This window comes from Pipistrellus hanaki, assembly GCF_964339955.1.
Source record: "Pipistrellus hanaki genome assembly, chromosome: 12".
Lineage (NCBI taxonomy): Eukaryota > Metazoa > Chordata > Mammalia > Chiroptera > Vespertilionidae > Pipistrellus > Pipistrellus hanaki.
Genome location: NC_140514.1, coordinates 36,904,241 through 36,926,643, shown reverse-complemented (window position 1 = coordinate 36,926,643; position 22,403 = coordinate 36,904,241). Strand labels below are relative to the sequence as shown.

Below are 22,403 nucleotides of genomic sequence, written 5' to 3'. Positions count from 1 at the left end.
GTCAGGGGCACTCCCTAACGTCTAATAATCACCTATAGCATGAAAGACTTCTAGCTAAGAACACAAAATTTCTGATTGGAATTGACTCAGAAAGGCAAAGTCATAGTTGACCTAATAGAAAATCAGGAAAGAGTACAGAGAGCCATAATTTCTGGAATTTTCACTGTGTCCACAAAATAAAAATGGTTGGAGGACTCAGGGCCTGAATAAAATCATACTTTCCCTCTTCCCACAGTGGCCAGTACTCTAGACCGGCACAGTCCAATAAAAAGGTGATTTTCAGTTTTCTAGTAGCCACATTTGTAAATGTAAAAAGAAATGGGTGAAATTAATTTTAATCATATGTCTAATTTAACCCAGTGTATCCACAATATTTCAACATGTACCTAATATAAGCATTACTAAAAAGATATTTCACATCTGTTCCTTCATACTACATGTTTGAAAACCCACAGTGTATTTTGTACTTACAGCACATCCGTTTCTAGCCAGCACATTTCAAATGCTCCACACTCACCTGTGGCTAGTGGCTGCCTTACTGGAAAGTGTAGGCTTTACTTTTGAGGTGTTCAAGGTATAAAACCATCTTTTGTTACTTTTGGGAGTAAAAAAGGAGAGGCAAAAAGTAATTTTAAAAAATGTGACTCCATCTGTAATCCCACCAACTTGCTTAGAGTTTGTTATTCTATACATGGAGGAATGTCCTAGTTGACTCTTCCATTGGCCACTGAAGAGCCTAAGAGAAATTTCTTTTAAGACTTTAAATTCCTGTCACAAAAGTACTTTTATCTTTTGATCTCATGGACTTTCAAGGACATGTAAAACTATTTGAAATTGCTTCTATCATCTATCTATCTATCTATCTATCTATCTATCTATCATCTACCTATTTTTCTATCTATCAATCATTTATCTATTTTCTGAAAATGATAGGGAGATTATGCATTTAAAATCATCATGATGATGTTTTGACTGGGTAAAGTGAGGGGAAAGGATAGGACCTTCTCTACCCCCGCTATTTCGAGGGAAGATTTACAGGAATCTGTGTTTCTTTAGGGAGGGACAGTTTGTTCCATGGTTTACAAAGCCAGAGAATTTCAATGACCAAATGGTTGTCATAACATAAAAACCAAACTTGAAAATGGACTAGTACTAACTAAACACGTTATCCAGAGAGAGCAGAAAAATTATTACAGTCAATTTGCCCCAAAATTATTGTTCTTTTTTTGAGCACATAAATATATTACCTAGTCTGGGAGGTTTTGAGCATGAATTAGATGAGTTTCATAAAGGGCAGACATCAGAGCCTGGCTGTGGATGACACTCAGGAGCAGAACATTCATTCCAGCATCAGAGTCTAGAGCAATTTGAAGGCACGGCAAGGCAGCTGAATGACACTGGAGTTTTCACAAAGGTAGGGGAAATCTTTGGAAGTATCCCTCATGTTGCTTATGAGTGGCCTAGTATGGATGTAGACAGGCGGGTTGTTGGCTTGATGCCAGGTGACTGTTCTGACCCATTAGCAAGCATATTTACAACCTTAAGCCAAGGTTGGATCTAGTGCCGAACAAACAGGCAGCTGACGGGCTGCTGTGGGGCCCCGGGGCCATGGGGAGTTCCCGTGCACTTATTCTGGGTTTGGAGAGGTGTTTATTGTGTATAAGCACAAGTTACTTTGGCTATATCTGGAGGACCACACGGCATCCTGTAGGCCTGTAAATGTGGTGGAGCCTTGAGGCAAAGACTTCATGACCTCTAGTAAGCTTGCTCCCACCACCAAAGGAAACACACTCTCCTTCCATTTCTCTCTACCTCCATGCCTAAGACACTCAACCTTGCTTTGTCAAAACTCCTTCCCTTCCTAGAAAGAGAAAAAAGGGGAACACTGTCACACACCAGAGGGATGCTTCCACAGTGGCCTTTGCAGTGGGTCCATTGTTTTTAGTTACACCACTAAGGGGAATGGATGTCTGTTATGATGTATAATTTTCCAGGCTCTGACATTTAAGAGTTTCCCGTTACAAATCACCTTTAGTGCACAGTACAGAATATGGAAAAGCTCACACAATATTTACTCCCATTTAGAGCTTGTATTTAAGTCAGAGCCACAGAGTCCTTGAAAAGTAGCTATGCCACGGATGGAGGCCAATGCCTAGATGCCAACTGCTAGAGCCACACCATTCAACTCGATCCAGATGTTGGGGGGAAACACAGGAACGCAGAGGTGCTGAAGGCTAGGGGAGTGAACACACCCAAAGCTAACTCTGCCATCACTGTGGGTTCTGAACACTTTGCTCTTGATGCTATTAGCCAAAAAGAAAAGATGGAAAAACACTAAAATATTAAACAAATGCCATAAGGATGAATTTATAAAGAGAGACTAGTAAAGTTTTAGACAGTTGTTTTCTATTACACTTTCTATTTTCAAACAATTTTTTTAAAAAAAGTTAAAGTTATTAATAAATGGCAAAGATAAAAAGTATAAATGGCAATAAATGTTTAGCATGTTGATAACTCTTAATCAGCCTCATTTAGCTAGAGATGCCCCTGGAAGACTTTGTGAGCTCTCTGGTTAATAAGAGGCAGAAGGTTTATTGAGACATCTTTGCCCACTACTAACGTGCAGTTGCCAATGAAGGGAATGTTATAAAAGTTCACAAGCAGATGAGACCACCTGGGAGTTGAAGAAGAAGTGATAATTCCTGGGACAAGGGAACAAATGAAGCCATGTCTTCAGTGCTGTGAGTGAAGGTAAGAAAGTATGAGGATGGTCCCTTTCTTTAAGTCACAGTGTGTTCATGGAGTGCAAAGTCAGTATTGACTTTAAATTAAAATGGTGTTAAACTTTGTGGCAATAGCGGTAAGCACAGAAAGAAGGAGGGACTGGATAATGAGCAGGGGCTGGGGAAGGCCTAGGAGGAAGTGGAACTTCTGAGTACGGGAAGGATGAAGGCTATGAGTAGACAAAAGATTGGAGAAGGCAGAGAGAGAAGGTGGTGTGTCGATGTGCTCCCCTCCCTCTCTCCACTTCCTCTCCCATCTGGGCCTTCACACCTGCCCTTCCTTCCCACCAGAAGGCCTTTTCTCACTTCCTCCAGGTCTCAACCAAATGATCTTTTCTTTTTGGAAGTCTTCCCTGATCCCTTTAGTCTGGGTTAAATCTTGCTCTATGTATGTAGGGAACCCCAAATTCCTCCCCCCATGCCACTCATCACATCGAGTTGCATTTTAGCACCTTTCTGAGTGCTCCATTGTAGGTCCACAAGGTCCAGGACCTTGTCTCATTCATGCTAAACCCCTACTGCCTGCCTCGCTGGTGCTTGCTGTAGAGTAGGAGCTAAAACCTATTTTTTGAAAGTTAGGGTATACCTTGTCCTAGACACATTGTTGGCAATTAAGGGGAAGGCAGGGAAAAGTGGAATCAGGGAGATAAAAAACACACGAGGTAATTTGAGAGTACAGCACACTGTGCAGGAGGCCAGGCCAGAGTGGGAGGGTGTCAGTGATGATGTCATCTTGGGCAGGGTATGAAAATGCAAAGATGCTGGGAAGTACAAACAGGTAGGAGGTGGTTGGGTGGCAGGAACTAACTCCACCTTCCAAAGGTGGGTTTGGTTCTACCTTCTCCTTGAGAGATCAAGGCCCTTCACAATGCCTACCCTCTTCTCCTGGCCTGGGGATAGGAGTCAAGGAGTGCCAGGCAGTGTAGGGCTGGTGGGTTTTGGTCTTGCCAGTTCTACTAATTTCCTTTGTGACCTTGAACAAAACAGGGACCTTATTAGTTTAGCCTCTATTCCTAACATGCAAAAAAGAGTATAAGGTGGTGATGGGGAACAAAGGAGAAAATGTACTAGGAAGTACTCACAAGTCTCCCAATCACCTGTCTAGACTTCAGTTTCCTTACCTGTAAAATGAAGGGACTGGAACTATGTGGAAATACCAATTCATTCCTGACACTGAATGTCAGGTTGAGGTGGGATGGTCATGGAGATTCTGAGAGAAGATAGGGGGGCATATAGATCAGGCTGGCTCTTTTCTACACTGTGAATTCTGGAAGGCCATCTCCCAGGTCAGATTTTGCTCTCTATGATTCAACCAAACACTTTCAGGCCAGAAAAGAACTTCCTGCCAGCCCGGGGAAGGGTTATTCTCAATTGAGTCCTATCCCAGAGTCATGGACTGTCCCTAGAGATGAACTTTTTCAATGCTCTCAGCTGGAGGACAGGCCCACTGCAGCCAAATGGCTAGACATAAACAGCACATTTGAACAAAGTAGCGAACTTCCCAATACGTTATGTACTTGGGTGAATTTTACCCTAGAACCAAGCCCTACCTGCCTCAATCCTGATTCTGTTTGGAAGGAAAAAATGAAGTAAGTGTATCTGAACAGGGGTGTCTTTATTACCCAACTCTGTCTCATTCAGCCTCTATTTCTCCTCTGTTTGCTATTTGCAGTTTGGTACTAAGATTTGACCTTCTGTTGCTACAGCTGTTTGAGAGATGAAGCAATTTAAATGTGTAAGTCCAAAGAAAAACTATAAAATGATGACGACGATGATAATAATGATGAGAGTGTGAATATGTATGCGTGTGAAGGATTCAAAGGCAGAGGGAGGGAAGGAAGAGGGAGAGCCCTCAACCACATCAATTGTCTCCACATTTATTTATTTAAAGAGACCTCCTACTGAGGGGAAAGAAGTTGGTGCAATAAAAAATCTCAAGATGGTATATTTTGCATCATCAACTTTAGATTTGGCTTCTCTGAAGAAAATTGACTTGGCAGGTTTTGGGTACAGTTTGGTTTTTGCTGTGAACAGAGGATGCCTTGAACTTTTTATTTTGTCTGAGTTCAGGAAAATAAGCCAAGAATTTAAAAAACTCATTTCACTCTCCAATGAGATAGTGGAGGAAAGGTTTCCAAGGGTGAGAACCGAATAAATTCTACTGGGAATTCAAACATCCAAAAAGGTGCAGTGCCAAAATACATCACACCCTCTAGGAACATTTCCTACAATTTGCTTTTTTATCCCCCCCTTAAAAAAATGACCTACTCTGACAAACATTTATAAAAGGTCAGGAGACAGTGGCCAGCAAATTAGACTTTCTCTCTAGATTTTTTTTTTTGGAATTATAACCTGGTATCAGATACTAATAGACACTTTGAAGATCTCTGTTTCCTCAATGTAAAAAGTCAATATAAAGCTTACTGTCTATTGTGGAAAGAAAGACTGATCTTCACATAGAGACTTCAATTTGTGGATAACTGGTTCTTTTAGTTACCACTGATTTAAATATGTTTTTATTGATTTAAAAAATTTTTTTTGAGAGAGAGAGAGAGGAAGGGAGAGGTAGATAGAAACACCGATCGGCTGCCTCGTGCATGCCTCTTACTGGGGATGGAGCCCAAAACCCGGGCATGTGCCCTGGCAACCTCTCAGTGCACAGGACGACGCTCAATTAATTGAGTCACACTGACCAGGGCAAAATGTGCTTTCTGAATTCTTACCTCTGGTGGGTTCAGTTCCTATGGAATGTCAACCAGTTTCGTGTATTCTGGATGCTCAATGATCACTTGGCACCACATTGCTTGGTGGTGCTGGGAAACTGATGTGTTGGTACTTAGGACAAGTGAATGTTGTTTCACAAACAAGCAGTTCAAATGTGAATGTTTGTTTCTACACACACACACACACACACACACACACACACAAAACTGGTTTTAACACCTCCCTTTCACTCATCCTCCACATCCACTCATTCTGTTTCCTTAACATCTTTTGAATCCAGACTCTTTCCTCCTTGCCCACCACTGCTTCCATTTAGGCTGACACCATCTCTTGTTGCAAACATCTCCACACTGCAGTCAGAGTGACTTTTCTATAACACACATCTGACACACTCCACTTAAAGCACCTGCAGTAATTTTCCACTGTCCTAGAGTGGGCTCCCGTGACCAGATCTCCATGCTGCCTCCTCTCCACACTCCTTCCTCTCACTGCCTCACTCTGTCTCCTACACATCCTTCCTGTGTCTCCTTAAAGGAGCCACAGGCCCACTTTGGATCCTTGCTTAAGCTTCCCTCTCACCAGAATATCCTCCTTCCACAACTCTTCTTCTGGTTTCAGCGTCACTTCTAAAAGCCAAGGCTGGTGACATGCCCTTCCTGGGCGTATCCACAACATCTCACTTACTCAGCTCCACTACGGCTTTTCACACGAGGTTGTGTTTGGGGACTTGCTCATTTGTTCCTGCTTCTCAAGGGCAGGGGCACAGCTAATTAATCTGTGAGGATCCAGTCTCAACAGGGTGCTAGGCTCATAGTAAAATGCTCAACACGTTATTTGTTGAATTCCTGAAAGGCTTAAGGAATCTCTAGTGTGCACTCTCAAGTCTGAGAGTCCCAAATTCAAGCCTCAACTTCACCCCTTACCAGTGTGTGTCCTTGAGAATGTTAGTAACCTCCCTTGAGCCTTAGTGTCTGCTCTGTACAATGGAGATCATAGTTATTCTCAAAGTTATTGTGAGTGGGTTTGTGTTTTTATAACAGCCTGATCGTACACCAAGCTCCAGGAAGCCAAAATTAAGTCCTATTCTCATTGGTGTCCCTAGTGCCCGGCCCAGTGATGGGCTCTTAGCGGGAGCACAGTAGATGTCTGAAGGAAGACATCCAAGGTCAAGGAGGAAGGAGAAAGGGGTAATGCAGAGAATGTGGAGAAAGGAAAGAGAAAGAGAGAAACAGAGAAACTCTTTCTCTGAGTCCACTTATGTGACAGAAGTCTCATCTGCTTTTGAAGGACCAGGCTGAGGGCGCTCTCTCCCCCTGGAGATAATTTGCCCAGATCACTACTGCGACAGTAGGAGGACTTGGTACCCATGTGACTGGAGGCTCCCTTATTGGAAGCAGCTGCACAGAAGGCAGTAGCCCTGGGGCTGAGCTCTGGGAGAGGATTTCACAACCCCTGTGCTTCAGACGAGCTTCAAACATTGTTTACATTCACTTATGTGTGTGTTTCCTGGTCTCTTCTGATTGCAAGGAGGCCCAGCCTTGCAAAATAAGCTCAGTGTGCCTTAGGATTTTTGTTTGTGCTGATAGTGATGGAATGTACCCAGTCTCCCGGCTCCAGATCTGGGAGAGACCCAGGAGCAGAAAACAAAGAAGACATCCAACCCCAGTGGCTTTCTCCCAGAGCTCATGATGGGAAGTGGGGTTTGAGTTGGGGTAAAAATGCTCGGGGAGGGTTTGAACTGGTTGATATATTGACTGAAAAGACCTACAGGACAGAGTTATATGTTCTCATTTCCATCCTCTTTACCCAGGGAGCAGCAATAATAGAGCAGCCAGAAGCTATGTTAACTACCTTCTTGATAGGAGAGGGACTTGAAAGTACATGGAGATTGTAATCAGCCATTTCCCTTCTGCTTGTTTCTAAAGAGTATGGGGAGTTGCCTTCAAATTACTTCCAGAAGGAAAGAGAAGATGCTGCCCTGGATGAAAAACAAGGAATTAGACCAGATCATTGCTTCCCACCCCTGGCTGCCCATTAGAATTACCTGGGAAGGTTTAAAAAACCCCCAATGTCCAGACATTATCTCAGACAAATTTAATAGAACTTTTGGGGTGGGGCCCTGGCAACAGTGCTTTAAAGCTCCCAGGTGACCACACCCTGCAACCTGGTGGAGAATCACAGGATTCCACAGGTGGTGAAGATCCTTATGTTTCTGCGTTTGTAACTGGTAACCCAGGAACCAAACTGTCTGCAGTTGAAAGGATGTCTCTGCAACTGTTTGGGGCTAAATATTTAGATTTAAGTTAGGCCAGTTATTCTCCAATTGTGTCAATAGATTAGATTATAAAATTATAAATAACTTAAAAATATTTTTTAAAAGTTAAAAGGTAAATGACAAAAATGGCTTTCTATATAATGTTAGACTTTAACTTTCATAAGATAAGCATCGTATACATAATGCATGGCACAAAGTCTGACACATAATAAGTTCTCAAAAAATTCTCTCTATATAAAAGCCTAAGCGATCATTACGACAGGACAACCAGATGACTGACCAGTAGATAAGATGTGCCCTGACTACCATGGGGCAGACCCTCAATGCAGGAGCTGCCCCCTGGTGGTCAGTGAACTCCCACAGCCAACCTCTGGAGGCCAGCCAACTTCCTATAGTCCCTCTCCCTAGTTGGCCGGCCCTGTCAGCCCCAATCACCAGCCAGGGCAAAGGACCCCACCTGTGCATGAATTCATACACTGGGCCTCTAGTTGAGTAATAAATGTGCAAAGATGGGTTAAATGAATAACATATAAAAACCAATTCTAAAATATCTAATAAAAAATGGGCCAAGGGCATGTATATGCAATTGACAAAAGAAAAAAAACCCCACACATTTAAAGAATGGTTCCAACCCAATGATAAATTAGGTGCAAATTAAATTAGCACCTATCAAATAGCTAAATTTAATAATATTGGTGAATATCTGGGGAGATGAGCATTTGATAGCTGTGGACATGAGGGTTAACCCAGGTTTCAGGACCTGGCAATATTATCAAAGCTTTGAACTTCTGCATGCTATCTTGTTTTGGACACTTATTCTAAGGAAACATTCATGAATGTGCACACTATTTGACAATAATGTGACTGATTAGAGCTTCATTTATACAATAAACATTTAGAAATAAATGTCCATTTAAAAGAGAAGACAGGCAGAAATATTATGTCACAGATAGACAATAGAAAATGACATGGTCATGAAAATGATATTTTACCAGAATACGTGGTAACAAAGATAATTCCTTTAAAAATAATTCCTTGAATATGGTTAAGTGATTTAAAAAAACAGGGTCACCAAATGGGACACATAATGTGATGACTAAGAAACGACCGAGTTAAAAGCTCTGAGGGTGCCTTTCAGTCTTTCTCAGGTAAACATTCTCCACCCCTGCTGCCATTTGCCCATGAAACACATCTTCTGAACCTGAAGAGTGGCCCAGGTGTGCAGGAAGGCGTGGGGACCATCCTGGAAAATGCTCACGGGACACAGGCTCTCATCTCCACACGTTGCCTAGTCTTCAAACGCACTCTGCATCGGCAAAGCCCCTGTACAGCGTGGGTCTGAACAGCAACTCTTTGTGTTTACAGGGGACAATGAGAGCATTGCCAAGGGGATTGTTTATTGGGCAGAGATGACGGGAAAGACATCTCCAGCAGAGAAATTAGAATATGTAAAGGCACTGAGACTCAGAAGCATGTTTAGGTATGGTGAACAATTCCAGAAGACTAGGGCCGATATGGAGTAATGAGGGAACCTGGGGTAAGTTGTAGATGAAATGGAAAGGGAGGTCTTTCTAGCTCAAGCTAAGGATTCTGTGCTTTTTCCTCATCTCTGTAAATCTGAAGCCTTGGAATGGCATGTTGAGATCTGTGTTTTAGAAAGAGCACAGCGGTGGCAAAGAACCGGAAGCATGTTGTGAGGGATGGTTTCAGCAAAGGATACCATATGCTTAGTGCACTCTTTGAATTTTAGGATCAGATGTGTTGCTGGTTTGCTTAGTTAAGTGGTTTCTTCTGGCACTTCCTCTTTTACTAGTATGTTGGCCCGGGACTTCCTGGTGGGCTCTAAGGAGAAACAGGATTGTGAGCCCACCCCAGGCAGAAAGAGCAAGATGGGTGGTGGTGGACAGAAAACATTCAGGTCTCCCGCTGTGGTCCCATTCATGTTTTCCCTGACCTGGGGTTTGGACAGCTCTTAGGAGGTGGGCACCCATCCCAGGAAAGGGTGTGGCTCTGAGCTCAGGCCTCCCCCAGCCATCTGCTCTGCGGTGGGTCCTGTAGGTGCTCAGCCCTTTCAGCAGCCTCAAAGCTTTGTTGGGCAGACGGAGTCTGCATTTGTGGGGTTGGGGTGGGTTAATGGGAGGAGTGGGGGAGACAGGAACTGAGAAAGAAGAATTGCCAGGTTTCTGTGAGGTCTATGTGCATTTGAAAGAATTTAGAAATAAACTGAGAATGTAATTAGGTGATTTTTGTTTTTGTTTTAAGTCCAGAATCTGTGACTCTTGTTCATGAGCACATGCCTGGATGCAGTCATTTTGAGTTTATGGAAAATGTGGTCATTCCCATAAATCAGTGCTGAGGAATTCTCAAGAGTCATCACCCTGTAAGTAATGTAGGTTTGTTGAGAGTTTCTTAAGGTAAAGCAAAACAAAACAGAAGAAGCATATAGTCAGAGCTACAATACAGTCCTCCCTTCCCTGGCATTTGCCTCTGAGTTGTCACAGGGCAACTTTGAATTCTCGTTCGTAACTAATCTGTGACCTATCTTATGTAACTTTGCATGTACATCAAGATGTTTGTGGCCATTGTCATAACTATAGGGGCACAATTCTCTGCATCTATTTCTCCTGTGCATCTTAAAATTTCAGCAGGGATGCCATAAAGAAAGCCCACCTGAAAGTAGGCTGGGCAACCATAAAAATTTCGTGGTAGACCTGCGTCAACTGTGTCCTAATTCTTTGACCTCCTGGACTTCAAATCTATTGTTTCATGTGATTGGATAATGATAATTCAAGGTGGTATTGTGTTTCTTAAAAGCACACAGACTATCTTCACATGTCAATACAAACTTTCATTCAAGTAGTAAATACGTGATTTAATTTAGGTGTGATGCATTAGAGGAAATTCATTGTTGCTGGATTTAATCCATCAGCCTCCCCCTCTTCCTCCTCCCCGCCCCCCGCCCCAGTTGGTTCTTATATCTTACATATGATAATATATCTTTCCATCCCTCCTTTTTTCAAACCCTCCCACTTCTCAGGTTGACCCAGTTTATGAATTTGTTTTGGCCAGACTGCTCAGTAGAGATGTTTTTCAGCTGCTCTGAAATGGGCTTGTTCTGTCACAAAAGATAGCACTTCTGACCCTGAGTGTAGGTTGCTAATGATGTGTTTAAATGATGTGTTTTTTTCTCTTAATCTGTTAGATGAGTTTCATGTATGCTAAAGATTTTTAAATTTTCCACAGAAACTAGATGTATAGCTTATAAGGCCAAATACCACCCTGAGTGTCAAGTTTATGGCCTCGGCTCATACTGTAAAGTTTGCTCTAGCAGTGTGTTTTTGGTGATCTCCATAGACAAAATACAAATTTCATATGTCACAAAGGCCAAGGTGGCCAAGTATTTCTATGACTCAGTTTCTTTCATGCCATATTTGCCTGCCATCCCGGACACAACCTAGAGTAGGAACAGCTAATTAGGGCAGTAGCTTGCACAAACTATGACCAAGTTAGACCATATCTCCTCAGCCACACACCATCCATTGTAACCAGGTGCGAAGGAGAGGAGCCTGCCTAACAGGTTCTGCTCTCACGCTTTATTGCTTATGTCATGCTGAAGGGTGGACATGGCAAATATATGGGTATGTTTGATACACATTGGTTGCAATTTGGTTTGAATTTTTGCACCAACCTTCCATGGATAGTAGAAAAACATAAAGTATATAATCAAGTTAAGTGACTATGTGTTCAGTATTGGCCAAATGCTTTACAAATATTACCTTCTCCAACCAATCACACTATGAAGTAGTTATCATCACCTATGTTGTAAAGATGAAGTTCAGAGAGGTTAAGTGATTTGCCTGGAGTTAACTTCCAGCCAGAAAGGAAGAGAGATTCAAGCTCAGCTCCACCTGATTTGAAGGGAGCGCTGAGTCAGATACTTCATTGTGCTTTTGGGTGAATGTGCCTGGTTCCTTGACAAGAAATAGGAGATGCAGGCTGCTGATAGTTGAGGGAGTATTTGGTCCCAAGCTTTTGCTATGTTAAACTTATGAGGAGAGACCGTCTCTAACAAGAGGACATGAAAATGATGTGTTTTCTGCAGAACTGAGGTTGTTTCCAGTGCTGCTACGATCTGAACAGGGCAAGTGGTGCAGCTCCTCCGTTCCCTCCTTTATCAAACGAAGACTCAGGTCTCTGCTGGCTCCTCACTTTCTAACTCCTTTTCATTGGAGATGCTCTAAGCTTGGTCTGGACAATTTTGGGACAAATCCTTACCAGGACAGAAATACTCCTATGATTCTGGACCATTTGGGCCCAACACCTGCTGCTGGAAGATGGGGGGACTCTTCTGTGGGCCCTGTTCCCTTGCCCTATCTTGTGGCTCTGGCGTCCTGTTTGTCGCCCCCGCCCAGGGTGGTGAGGAGCAGCAGGCCTCTCTCCCGCGATGGTCCAATGTCAGAACCAGCCCCCCTTTATTCACTTACCGTACCTATAACTTAAGTTCTGGTTGTAGGAAGCTAAATCCAACCTAGTTCTGACAAAATCCTTTTCAGAAAAGCAAGTCAAGGCAATGTCTTGTAAAACCCATAATTTGGTAAACTAGTATCTGATTTGTCACCGCATGAGATAACAGCTGGATTTGTTTACCTGGAGTTATTCTAGCTATACAAACACAGAGGAAGTCAGACAATGACTGTGTGTGTGACACCATTTCTGAGTCCTACCGTGTCTCCTGGCTGTGGACGCATCACGGACACGCGGTCATATCCTTTCCTTAGCAGGACCCACAAGGCATCGAGTTTTCCCTGAAATAATAAAAAAAAAAGCACCAAGATTACATATGAAAGCAGACCAGTGGCCAGCACAGACCTGTGGAGTATCCATGCTCTTTTATTCCTGTGAAAACACAGCATCAGCAATGTGGTTGTGACAGAGTAAGGGACTCTTTAGTCCCTGAATTCAGAAGCGAAGGAGAAGAGACACCTACAGAGGACCCTGATGCTGATGCAGGAAGCACTTGAGATTTTAGTGCAGCCCCAAGTTTATAAACACAGAGAAGCTCATTCAGGCGGCTGGCTTTTGCCTTTTCACATTCCTGGGCATATCTTAACACAAGTCTATCTTTTCAGCTTTCATTAAGAGTTTTTCCCCCCTCCCTTAGTACCCAGAGTTCATAAATGAAAACAGTGGTGATAGATATAGGAAAATTACTAAGCAGAAGTATCCAGGAGCAAGACCAATGAAAGGCCCTTGGGTGCAGATACCTGGCTGTCCCCTATCCCCACTCGGCAGGAACAACTCGTTCAGGAATCCATGGCTCAAGGGACATATTACCAAAAATCACAGATGACCACAAATCACAACCTCTTTGTAGCTGTGTGTAATTGGTTGAATCTGAGAAGAGTGTCTCCCCAGTATATGATAAAGGCAGTCTCATGTCTCTGGCCATTCTAGTGCCCTAGACAAGCTTTATGGAGGCTGGTTTCTGCCATTGCAAATAGCAAACAAACAAAAAGACATTTATTTAGCTTTGTTCTTAATATTACCCCTGGTTGATGACTCCATTAACAGGCAAGAGTCCCCTTTACTTTGCCTCATTTTTGTCATTGCCCTTGTGGTAGGTGGAAAAAACCTCCTTCCACCTTTACCGATGGCATCCTATTATCTGGAACTTGTGAACAAGTTGCCTTCCATGGCCAAAAGAACTTTGTAGATGTGATTAAGCTAAGGATCTTGAGGTGGGGAGATTATTCTGAGTAAGCTGAGTGGCCTCCATCTAACCACATGGGTCCTTAAAAGAGGGGGAGAAGTGTCAGAGTCAGTGAAGGAGATGTGCCCGCTGAGGCACAGTCAGAGTGCTCCAAGTGACAAGACTCAATCCACAGTTGCTGGCTTAGAATTAGACAGACATGGGATCCCATCCCACCTCTGCAGTGAACAAGCCGTGTGCTTTTGGGCAGGTTTGTTGGGAGGGGGCTATGTGAGTGGATCTGCCTCTAGAATCTGGAAAAGACAAGGAGACAAATTTTTCATCTAAAGCTTCCAAAAAAAAAAAAAAAAAAAAAAAAAAATGCAGCCCTGGCCTCACCTTGATTTTAGCTCTACGAGACCCATTTTAGGTTTCTGACCTCCAGAACTGTAAGATAATAAATTTGTGTGGTGTTAAGTCACCAAGTTTATGCTGATTTGTTACAGCAGCAACGGGAAACACTACAGCCCTTATCACTCCCTGACATAGTCTATGCTCATTTGCTTATCATCTGTCTTTGCCAACTGGAATGCCAGCTCCATGAAAGCAGAGGTGTCACTGGTTTTGTGAACTGCTGTGTGTCTAGCCCCGAGGACAGCATCTAATGCTCAATAAATATTTGTTGGGTGAATAGATATATTCAGTACTACTCCATGCTGAGCTAACTGCTTTTACATGTGTCCTCTCATTTCATTCTCCCAGCAGCCCCAAAGGTTTATGGAGAGGAAATAGATGATCAGAGAGATCAACTAACCTGCCCAAAGTAGATATTCACTGGAGAGGTACGATTGGACCCCATGTCTGTCTAATTCTAAAGCCCATATACTTTCTACTATACCAATGGTAGCTTCTTCCTCGGACAATTCTGGCAGAGGCACCTGAATTTAGATCCTTTAGAACAGAGTTTCTGAACTGTAGGCTGCAACTCTTTAAGTGCTTATGAAACAATTTTGTATGTTAGAACAGAATTTTTAAGAAATAAAATAAGATAGAAAATATTAGTTAATTGCACATGTTGAGGATAAGTATTTTGTGAAAAGTATGTTTCAGATATATGTGTGTGGGTGTGGGTATGAGTGTACATGTGAGCACCAATGTACACGCATAGGTAAATACTGGGCCAACATGTTATTTCCCACGTGGGTCTCGGTCAGACATGCTGGAGAACAGGGTCTGGGAGAGTCTCTGAAGGACAGTGCTGGGAAGGCTGGGGATATCGAGAGAGTTCAAGTTCTGTGACACAGAGCTTTCACAGCGGCAATGCTAACTTGAGAATATCACGTCGAAGACTTCATATTCTGAAATGAGTTCCTGGTGGGTTATAGTCAGACACCAAAAGTATGCTCTTGAACTTTTATCAACTGTCGGTCAAGTTCTTGTGGGCTAACTTTGCCTTGCTAAGTGCAGTGTTTCTCATCTCTTTTGGCAACGTATTTACGAAAGCCTCTGAAAATATTTTGAAATGACTTTAGAATGCTGTGTTCAGCAGGGTTTTCTGAATTCAACCCGTCTCAATCACCAGTTGCATGTTTTTTTTAGGGTTCTTTGGGATAAGCATTTGTAGTTCAGCATATAACCAGGTGGATTTTCTGGAAGAATGCCTCTTTTTCGTTCCTTTTTTTTTTTTTTTTTTTTTTTTTTTTTTTTTTTGGTGACTAACAGGATTAGGTTTTGTAAATCAGCCCACCCACAGCGCTCTGGGTGCTAGCCACTCAACTTCTTGATGGATGAGGGGCAATGAGGTAAGGCCGAAAGAAAATGTGGCTGTTGAAGCATATTAATTAACCCAGCAGGCATTTAAAACTACATGCAAAGCCAGAGAGCAGAAGCCACCTAAATGTATGACATCAGGAAAACGGGTGGTAAATTATGTTTTTCTTTGTGTCAACAGATCATAGCGTAATATTTAAGCACAAAATGACGGAACTCAAACGGCCTGAGTTTGTACTCCGGGACTATCCCTCACTGGCTCTGCGGCCTCGGACAAGTTGTTTCACCTCCCTAATGCTTACTGTTCTCATCTTTAAAATGACGGTAATAATACTGTCTGTCCCATAGACGTGGTATGAGGCATGCAATTAGGCACTTGTCTCATAGACAGTATTCATTAAATGTTATCCATGATCATGGCAACGCCATTACGATGACCATTTGGGAGCCTCTGTAGAACGACAGAAAAGAATGTAATGCAGAGTGTAAGGATCCAATGATTTGGATCCTCTCTTCCGTGCTTTTTCAACCCCTTTCCCCCTTTCCCGCGAGCCACACTTCTTCTTCAGCATGACAATGCTGGGCTTCTCTGGCAGTGCTCAGTGGCCCCAACACTCCACCGAAGCTGCTCTTGCTAAGGCCACCCATGGCAGCCCGAGGGTCAAATGTCTTGGCCACCTTTGTGCCTCTTTTACTCCATTCTTCTGAGAGATCTGAGATGTGGGCCTTTCCCTTTGCACACTGGTCGTGGGCTCTTGTGCCATCAGCCTCTGCCTGCCTCTCTCTCTCTCTCTCTCTCTCTCTCTCTCTCTCTCTCTCTCTCTCTCTCTCTGAGTTCTTTTCAGCCTCTTTTGCTCCTCCCCTCTGCCTATACTCTGGTGTTCCTCTGGGTCTTCTAGTCTCACCCCTAGGCTGAGGCTCACCCTGACTACTCTCAGTCGGTCTCATGGGTCAAACTTTCCCCTTTTCTGCCGCTGCCTCACAAATCCCATCTTCAGCTTTGTCTACTCTTCAGCTCTGGATCTGGGTATCCAATGACTTACCAATCTCAGTTCTAAACTAGACACAGCACAGGTATTGAAAACCAAACACCACACGTTGAGTTTTCTTTCTCCTGACGTGCTCCTCCTTTTGTAAACCCTGCCTTGGTTCACGGCACCACCATCCATCCAGGTGGGCAAGCCGAACCCACCTCCTTGCTGCTGCCCCTCTTCACGCCCAAATCCCACCACACGGTGGGGATGTTCTCTCTGTAACGGCTTCCCAGCCGCCTCCTCCTGGCCCCTCCTGACCCACGTCTCCAGGGTGCTGCTGCCTTGGCCCAGGCTCTTACCTCGTCACTCACTCTGATACCAGTTTCCTGACTAATCTTTTACTTGTAGGCTCCCTATCTTCTCTCCTACTTGAGCAATAGCAGCTTTTATTGCTAGTTTAAATGAATGCCTTGCAGTTAATACAATAAAGCAGGAAACATCTTACTAAAGGTATGAAATTGGGCAAGTTACCAAACCTCTCTGTGCCTTGGTCTTACCATTTGTACAACGGGAGTTGTATTCGTTTTTATTGTGAAGGGCTGCTATGAGAAATAAAGGAATGAGTGCATGGAAGGCTCTGGATCTGGGCCTGACTTATGGTACAGGCTTCCTCCAGGCTAGTACTTCACCCAGGCGAGTTGCTGTAGCTGGACTCCCCTGACCCAGGAGAGACTAGCTACCTCTAGTTATATCCTCAGTATGCCGAAGTCTGACTGTCCCACACACGACCCTAAAGTCCCCATTCTTTGGCATCGAAAACAATCTTGTTAATCAACACCTCTTTCTATGCCTATAATAGGTAGCTTTTTATGCAAGAGCTGAAGGGAGCTTTAGAATAAGTATTATAACCAAGAAGAGAATAAAGAATAACTCTATAAAGTCAAAGAGAAATGCCTCGCAAAGGCTCATGGAGCCTTGATTTCTGAATGTAGGCAGACGCCTGTCGTTTAAGACGGTAGCTAATGTGCTTATTAACAGCATCCCATTGGGGCCAGAAGACCCTCAGGGGGTTCTTTCAACCAAGTCCCCGGGCCTCATCCCAAGCCTGGGGAGGACCCTTCGGGTTGACCCCGCCACTTAGTCTAGCTTTGAGCGTCCACCACGCACAGGCTTCTCCACGGGACACATTCAAGATGCTGGTCCCCACTCCCCAGGAGAAATGCCCAGCTGCTTCTGTGAGCTAAGAGATTTTCCCAACCCGCTGGGGGCCCTTGGCCAGACTGTATTAGCTGACGTCTAAAAATAGCCTTCTTCCATTTGAGGCACGTTGACCATACAGCGAGACATTTAGCATTCCAGGCTCCCAACGCATCTCAGCCTCGGACAGAAACTTCTGATCCGCAAAGTGAGACAAAGCAGAGGTCCTACGTCAACTCGGGCTTTGCTTCTTCCTAAACCGTAAGATTGCGCCGGGCAGGGTTATGCCCCCCGTCTACTCAAAGCACGTGGTGCATGGCATGTTGGCTGGGTTTTTCTTTCCTTTTTATTTATTTATCTATTTTGGCAAGCAGCAGCTGTGTCTTCTCTGCTGGCTTGTCTGCCTTAGCGGAAGTTAGTCAGAGGCTGAGAATTTTGAGAGTGGTTGAACTTATAGGGCCGTTATAGGCTAACACTGGAATTTTTGCATCTTCAAATATATGGTAAATATTGTGGCCCACGCTTCCCTTCAAATGAAATAAATTAGTGCATAAAGTTGGAAACTTTTCCTACACCCCCTTCTCCACATATACAAACTCACCCCACAGATGCTTATATATACACAGACGGTAATTTCTGTTTGCTCCTTCTTCTGTTGGTCTTTTGTTAAAAAAAAAAAGTTGGAACCTTTCTGAAAAGTAGCTGAAGAGGGACAATAAAAATCTGTTCATTGTCAGCCGCACATCTGACAACATTTAAAGCTCTAGGGTGTTTTGCTGAGCTACGTACAGCTTCATTCTCGACAGTTACATGACTGGAAGCTGCTTGATTACAAGGTCAAGGGGCTCAAGGCCAAGGCCAACAGGTGGGCCGAACAGAAAAGGAACAGAAGACTGCCCCCTCCCAGGCCCTGCGAGCGGCACAGGCCGCTTTGGCTCTCGCAGGGAACAGCCAGGCTGCCTGGCCCGCCAGGGTCTGGCTTTTGTCCTCCGGCTGTCATTTCTGTCATTTCCAGGCATGTGGAGGAGCTACTGGAAAATGAGAAAAATGGTTTCTCTGAAGGCTGCAAGCCTTCCAGCGAACCTGAACACAGTCCTGGTTTTAATCTATCTGGTGGCCATATATCTGGGCATGACTTAACTTGTCTGAAATGGTCAGTCCCAATTTAATGAGAAACATGGGGCGCTGTAAATCCAGGGGGTGGAAACCGAGCAAAGGGAAACTCAGGCCAAATAGTCATGGGCCTGGAATGAGGAAAGGGTGAAGTGTGGTCAGTGTGGTCAGCGCCTAAAATTAGACGGGGGACGATGGAGAGAAGCCCACTGTGGACTCCTTCGCTTGGTGAATTCCCACTGGGTTTGCTTAGCAAATGTGCTCACCTGTTCAGATCTATTTTATAAAATGCATGAAAAAAGCGAGTCAAATGTTGCCGAAACCGGTTTGGCTCAATGGTAGAGCGTCTGTCTGAGGACTGGGAGGTCCCAGGTTCGATTCCGGTCAGGGGCATGTACGTTGGTTGCGGGCACATCCCCAGTAGGGGGTGTGCAAGAGGCAGCTGGTCGATGTTTCTCTCTCATTGACGTTTCTAGCTCTCTATCTCTCTCCCTTCCTCTCTGTGAAAAATCAATAAAATGTATTTTAAAAAAAAGTGAGTCAAATGCAACGCATTAAAAGATGTCTATGATTCCGATCACTTTCACCGGGGAGCGAGGAGTCTCCCCAGGACCCCCTGAAAGTTCTGCACTGGGTGGGGGTGTCCTCCCTGTGTACATAGGGGCAGAGGGGAATGGTTTGTCTCCATGAGCTGCCTGCCCCCCCACCACTCCCTGTGTTTCTCTGCCTTCTTGGCTCTGTGCCTTGGAAACCTGACCCTCTCAGATGGCATCATCTGGCTTCCCTTCGCTTTGGCCAATAGAAGGCCCCAGAAGGAGATGAGAGGGCAAGATTAGGGAGAGGCTGGAGTATTTATCCCTTCTACTCCTTCCCTGACCCCCTGACTTCAACAGTGGCTGCATTCTTATATGGCATGGCTCTGCAAACATTCCCCCCCCCCCCATTTATCCCCTTTATATTGCTGGGGGCAGCCCTCTTCCAGCTGCCCCGAGCAATCACCACACTGCTGTCCATGTCCATGAGTTCTCTCTCTTTTTCCCTTTTTTGTTCAATGCTCCCACCTCCCCCAATTCCTCCCTCCTGTCCCCCCAACCAGAGCTATCTGCCTGCTCTCTATCTATGAGCCTGTCTCTATTTTGCTTATTGGTTCAGAGAAAAAAAACCCTTTCGTCTTCATCTCTGAGATCCTCTGCGGCTCCTTCCTGTCTGCGCACGCAGGCACGCCACTGCGCGTCCCACACTGGACAACAACGACAAGCAAACAGCTGTTAGGCAGGCAGCTACGTTTCGCCCACATGTTTCTGGAGTTCAACCCACTGCCCCAGGGGTTTTATCTTAAAAAAGAATGCCGCTGCTTTAAACACGGGCAAGCCAAAATGTAAATACCTCGCAATTAGTGTGGGCATCAGCTGGCTCGGCTGGGGAAAGACAATTACCAATGAAGTGTCCCTTGCTGTTTAAAACGGTTATTCCTTTGATTTCCTAAGAGACGGGCTATTCTGAGCGAATAACTCAGAGAATAATGAATTGTTATTTTTACTGTCATTGGCTGTGTGTGTGTGTGTGTGTGTGTGTGTGTGTGTGTTTGCGTGTGTGAGTGTTTGTGATGAGAGCGGGCTCTTTTACTAAATCTTTCACTTGAGGCCTTGGAGTTGGTTCAGTTCTGTTTGGAGCACAGGCGTAGAGGCTAGAGACCGGATTTGGGGCGGGGGGGAGGGGAGGGAGGGGTGTCGTGGGCCCCGGATCTGGGTAGAGCGAGGACTTGACTTACCTCAGTTTTCTGAAGGAGTTTTATGAAATGAAGGAGTGGGGACAGAGTCTTTCAAGCTATGATTTTTCTCATGCTCTGACAACTGGCACAGTGCAGCTGTTAATGGGCAAGCCTGAAGAGCAAGGGTGTTGAATGAATCACATATATTCCAAGACATTGGTACCCCAGAGCAAGAGAAAACAGGCCTTCAGGAAGCATGGACTGCCTCCTGTGGTTTAAACTTCTTGGTACGCCAGAGAGATTTTAAGATTCGAAGCTGTGGGGGGAAGAGAGATGATAGAGAAAAAAGAGGTTTTGCTTGGAGCCAGAGAGAGTAAGACCTAGATTGATGATCAACACCATCCACCAGTGTGTGCTTAGACACTGGCAGGAGGGAAATGGGCTTATGTTACGGCAAGAGGACCTGCTTGCCAATGAAATGAGACGTTATACAATTTATAAAGATCCTCTGGGGTTACTATCCAAGTCCACCTTCATTCCACTACGTTGCTATGATGGTTCAAAAAAGCATCGTTCTCAGCCTTGATAACGTGGAAATTGAGAAAAAGTGAGTACCTGCACTTTTTACATCCATGAGTTGAGACATTTGTTCCGTTGTGATGATCTGGAATTTGGTTTGATATTTCATCATGTCAAAGAGCCTGATGCTTACTAAAAGTGCTTGGTCAGGAGTAAGGATAGATTTTTGAGCAGAAAGAGACCCACCTTGATCGGAGAGTACCACTTCGGCGGGGAGGAGGGCCGCCTCATGTTGTTGTTGAGATTTCGAGGCTCAGGGAACTCGTACTCCTGCTCTGGCATCTTGACTCTCGCATTCTTTGCCTTTTCCAACTTAGCACCTTCTTCTGTGGAGCCCTTTTCTCCCCAACGGACCTAAATGAAATAACATACAGAAGACCCAAATGACAAAATAAAATATGATGTCCCCAGGGAATGGGGATCACAAACACATATGTGATAGGCCTCGCAGGTGCTCCCACCTCCTCAATTCCTCTGGGCTTTGAGGGCCAGGGAAGAGGGAGGTGTGGGAAAGGGAAGGGCGAGGGCTGAAGGAGCAGAGAGAGCAAACCATGTGGATGGATATTTGGGAGTGGAACTGTCCAGGCCGTGGGGAGAGCAGGTGCAAAGGCTTTGCAGGAGCAGGTAAGAACTTGGATTTTGTTCCAGGGAGAGAAGAGACCACTGGGGGTTTGAGCAGAGGAGCGAACTTCTTCAACTCGTGGTGGGCAAGATATGGGGGTCTCCAGTTAAAAGGCTGTGCCCTCCATTTCCCCATCGAGTGCCTCACAATTTACATCCCTACCAGATCCCAGGTCTGAGTTTTCATCAGTTTGCTTGGGTTTTCCGTCAGTGAGTAGTCAGCACATAGCTATGAGGACAGCAGTCCTCCCTTCTCCCTGGGGGATGTCTTCTAAGTGGATGCCTGAAACTACGAATATTACCGAACCCTAAGTATACTACCTACTTTGCTATACACACCTACCTATGATAGAGTTTAATTTAGAAATTAGGCACAGGAAGAGATTAACAGTGATAACCAATAATAAAATACAACAATATACCATTATAAAAGTTATCTTTCTCAGGAAACTAGCATGAATTTCTTTTTCCTTCTTTACAAATCTCATAGATTGAAGATTTGTTCTCATTCTAAATCTTAGCATTCTCAGCATATGATTTTTTTTCTTTCTTAGTAAGTTGAGAGTTTTCACCTTATGGCTTCTTTCCGGCATGTGCAAACTGTCAGCATCACTGCTCTTGGGCTTTGGGGCTACTGTGAAGTAAAACCAGCTACCTGAACACCAGAACTACACTGCCTCATCAGATTATCTGGTAACTAAGAGGGCTACTGACTGACTCCCTGGGGACGAGGAGCATGTAGTGTGGATACATGTGATAAAGGGGTGATTCACTAGGCGGGATGGAGTGGATTCACTAGGCGGGATCAAGATTTCATCATGCTACTCAGAATAGCGTGTAACTTAAAACTTAAGAACTGTTCATTTCTGGAATTTTTGGACCATGGTTGACTGCAGGTAAGTGAAATTGTGGAAAGTGAAACCATAGATAAGGGGGGAAGGGACTACTATACATTCCAGGGGTCTTC

The 22,403-nt window shown here is 44.4% G+C and overlaps 1 protein-coding gene across 1 annotated transcript in view; it reads right to left on the bottom strand.

The window, feature by feature from the left end:
• The window catches only part of ANTXR1 (ANTXR cell adhesion molecule 1), a 208,677-nt gene that overhangs the window by 34,028 nt on the left and 152,246 nt on the right, over positions 1 to 22,403 (bottom strand). Inside the window, exons 16-17 of the mRNA XM_084901202.1 lie at positions 21,002 to 21,169; positions 12,507 to 12,587 (exon numbers count right to left, since the gene is read on the bottom strand). Coding sequence (XP_084757328.1) covers positions 12,507 to 12,587; positions 21,002 to 21,169 — 249 coding nt within the window. The remainder of the gene's footprint in view (positions 1 to 12,506; positions 12,588 to 21,001; positions 21,170 to 22,403) is intronic.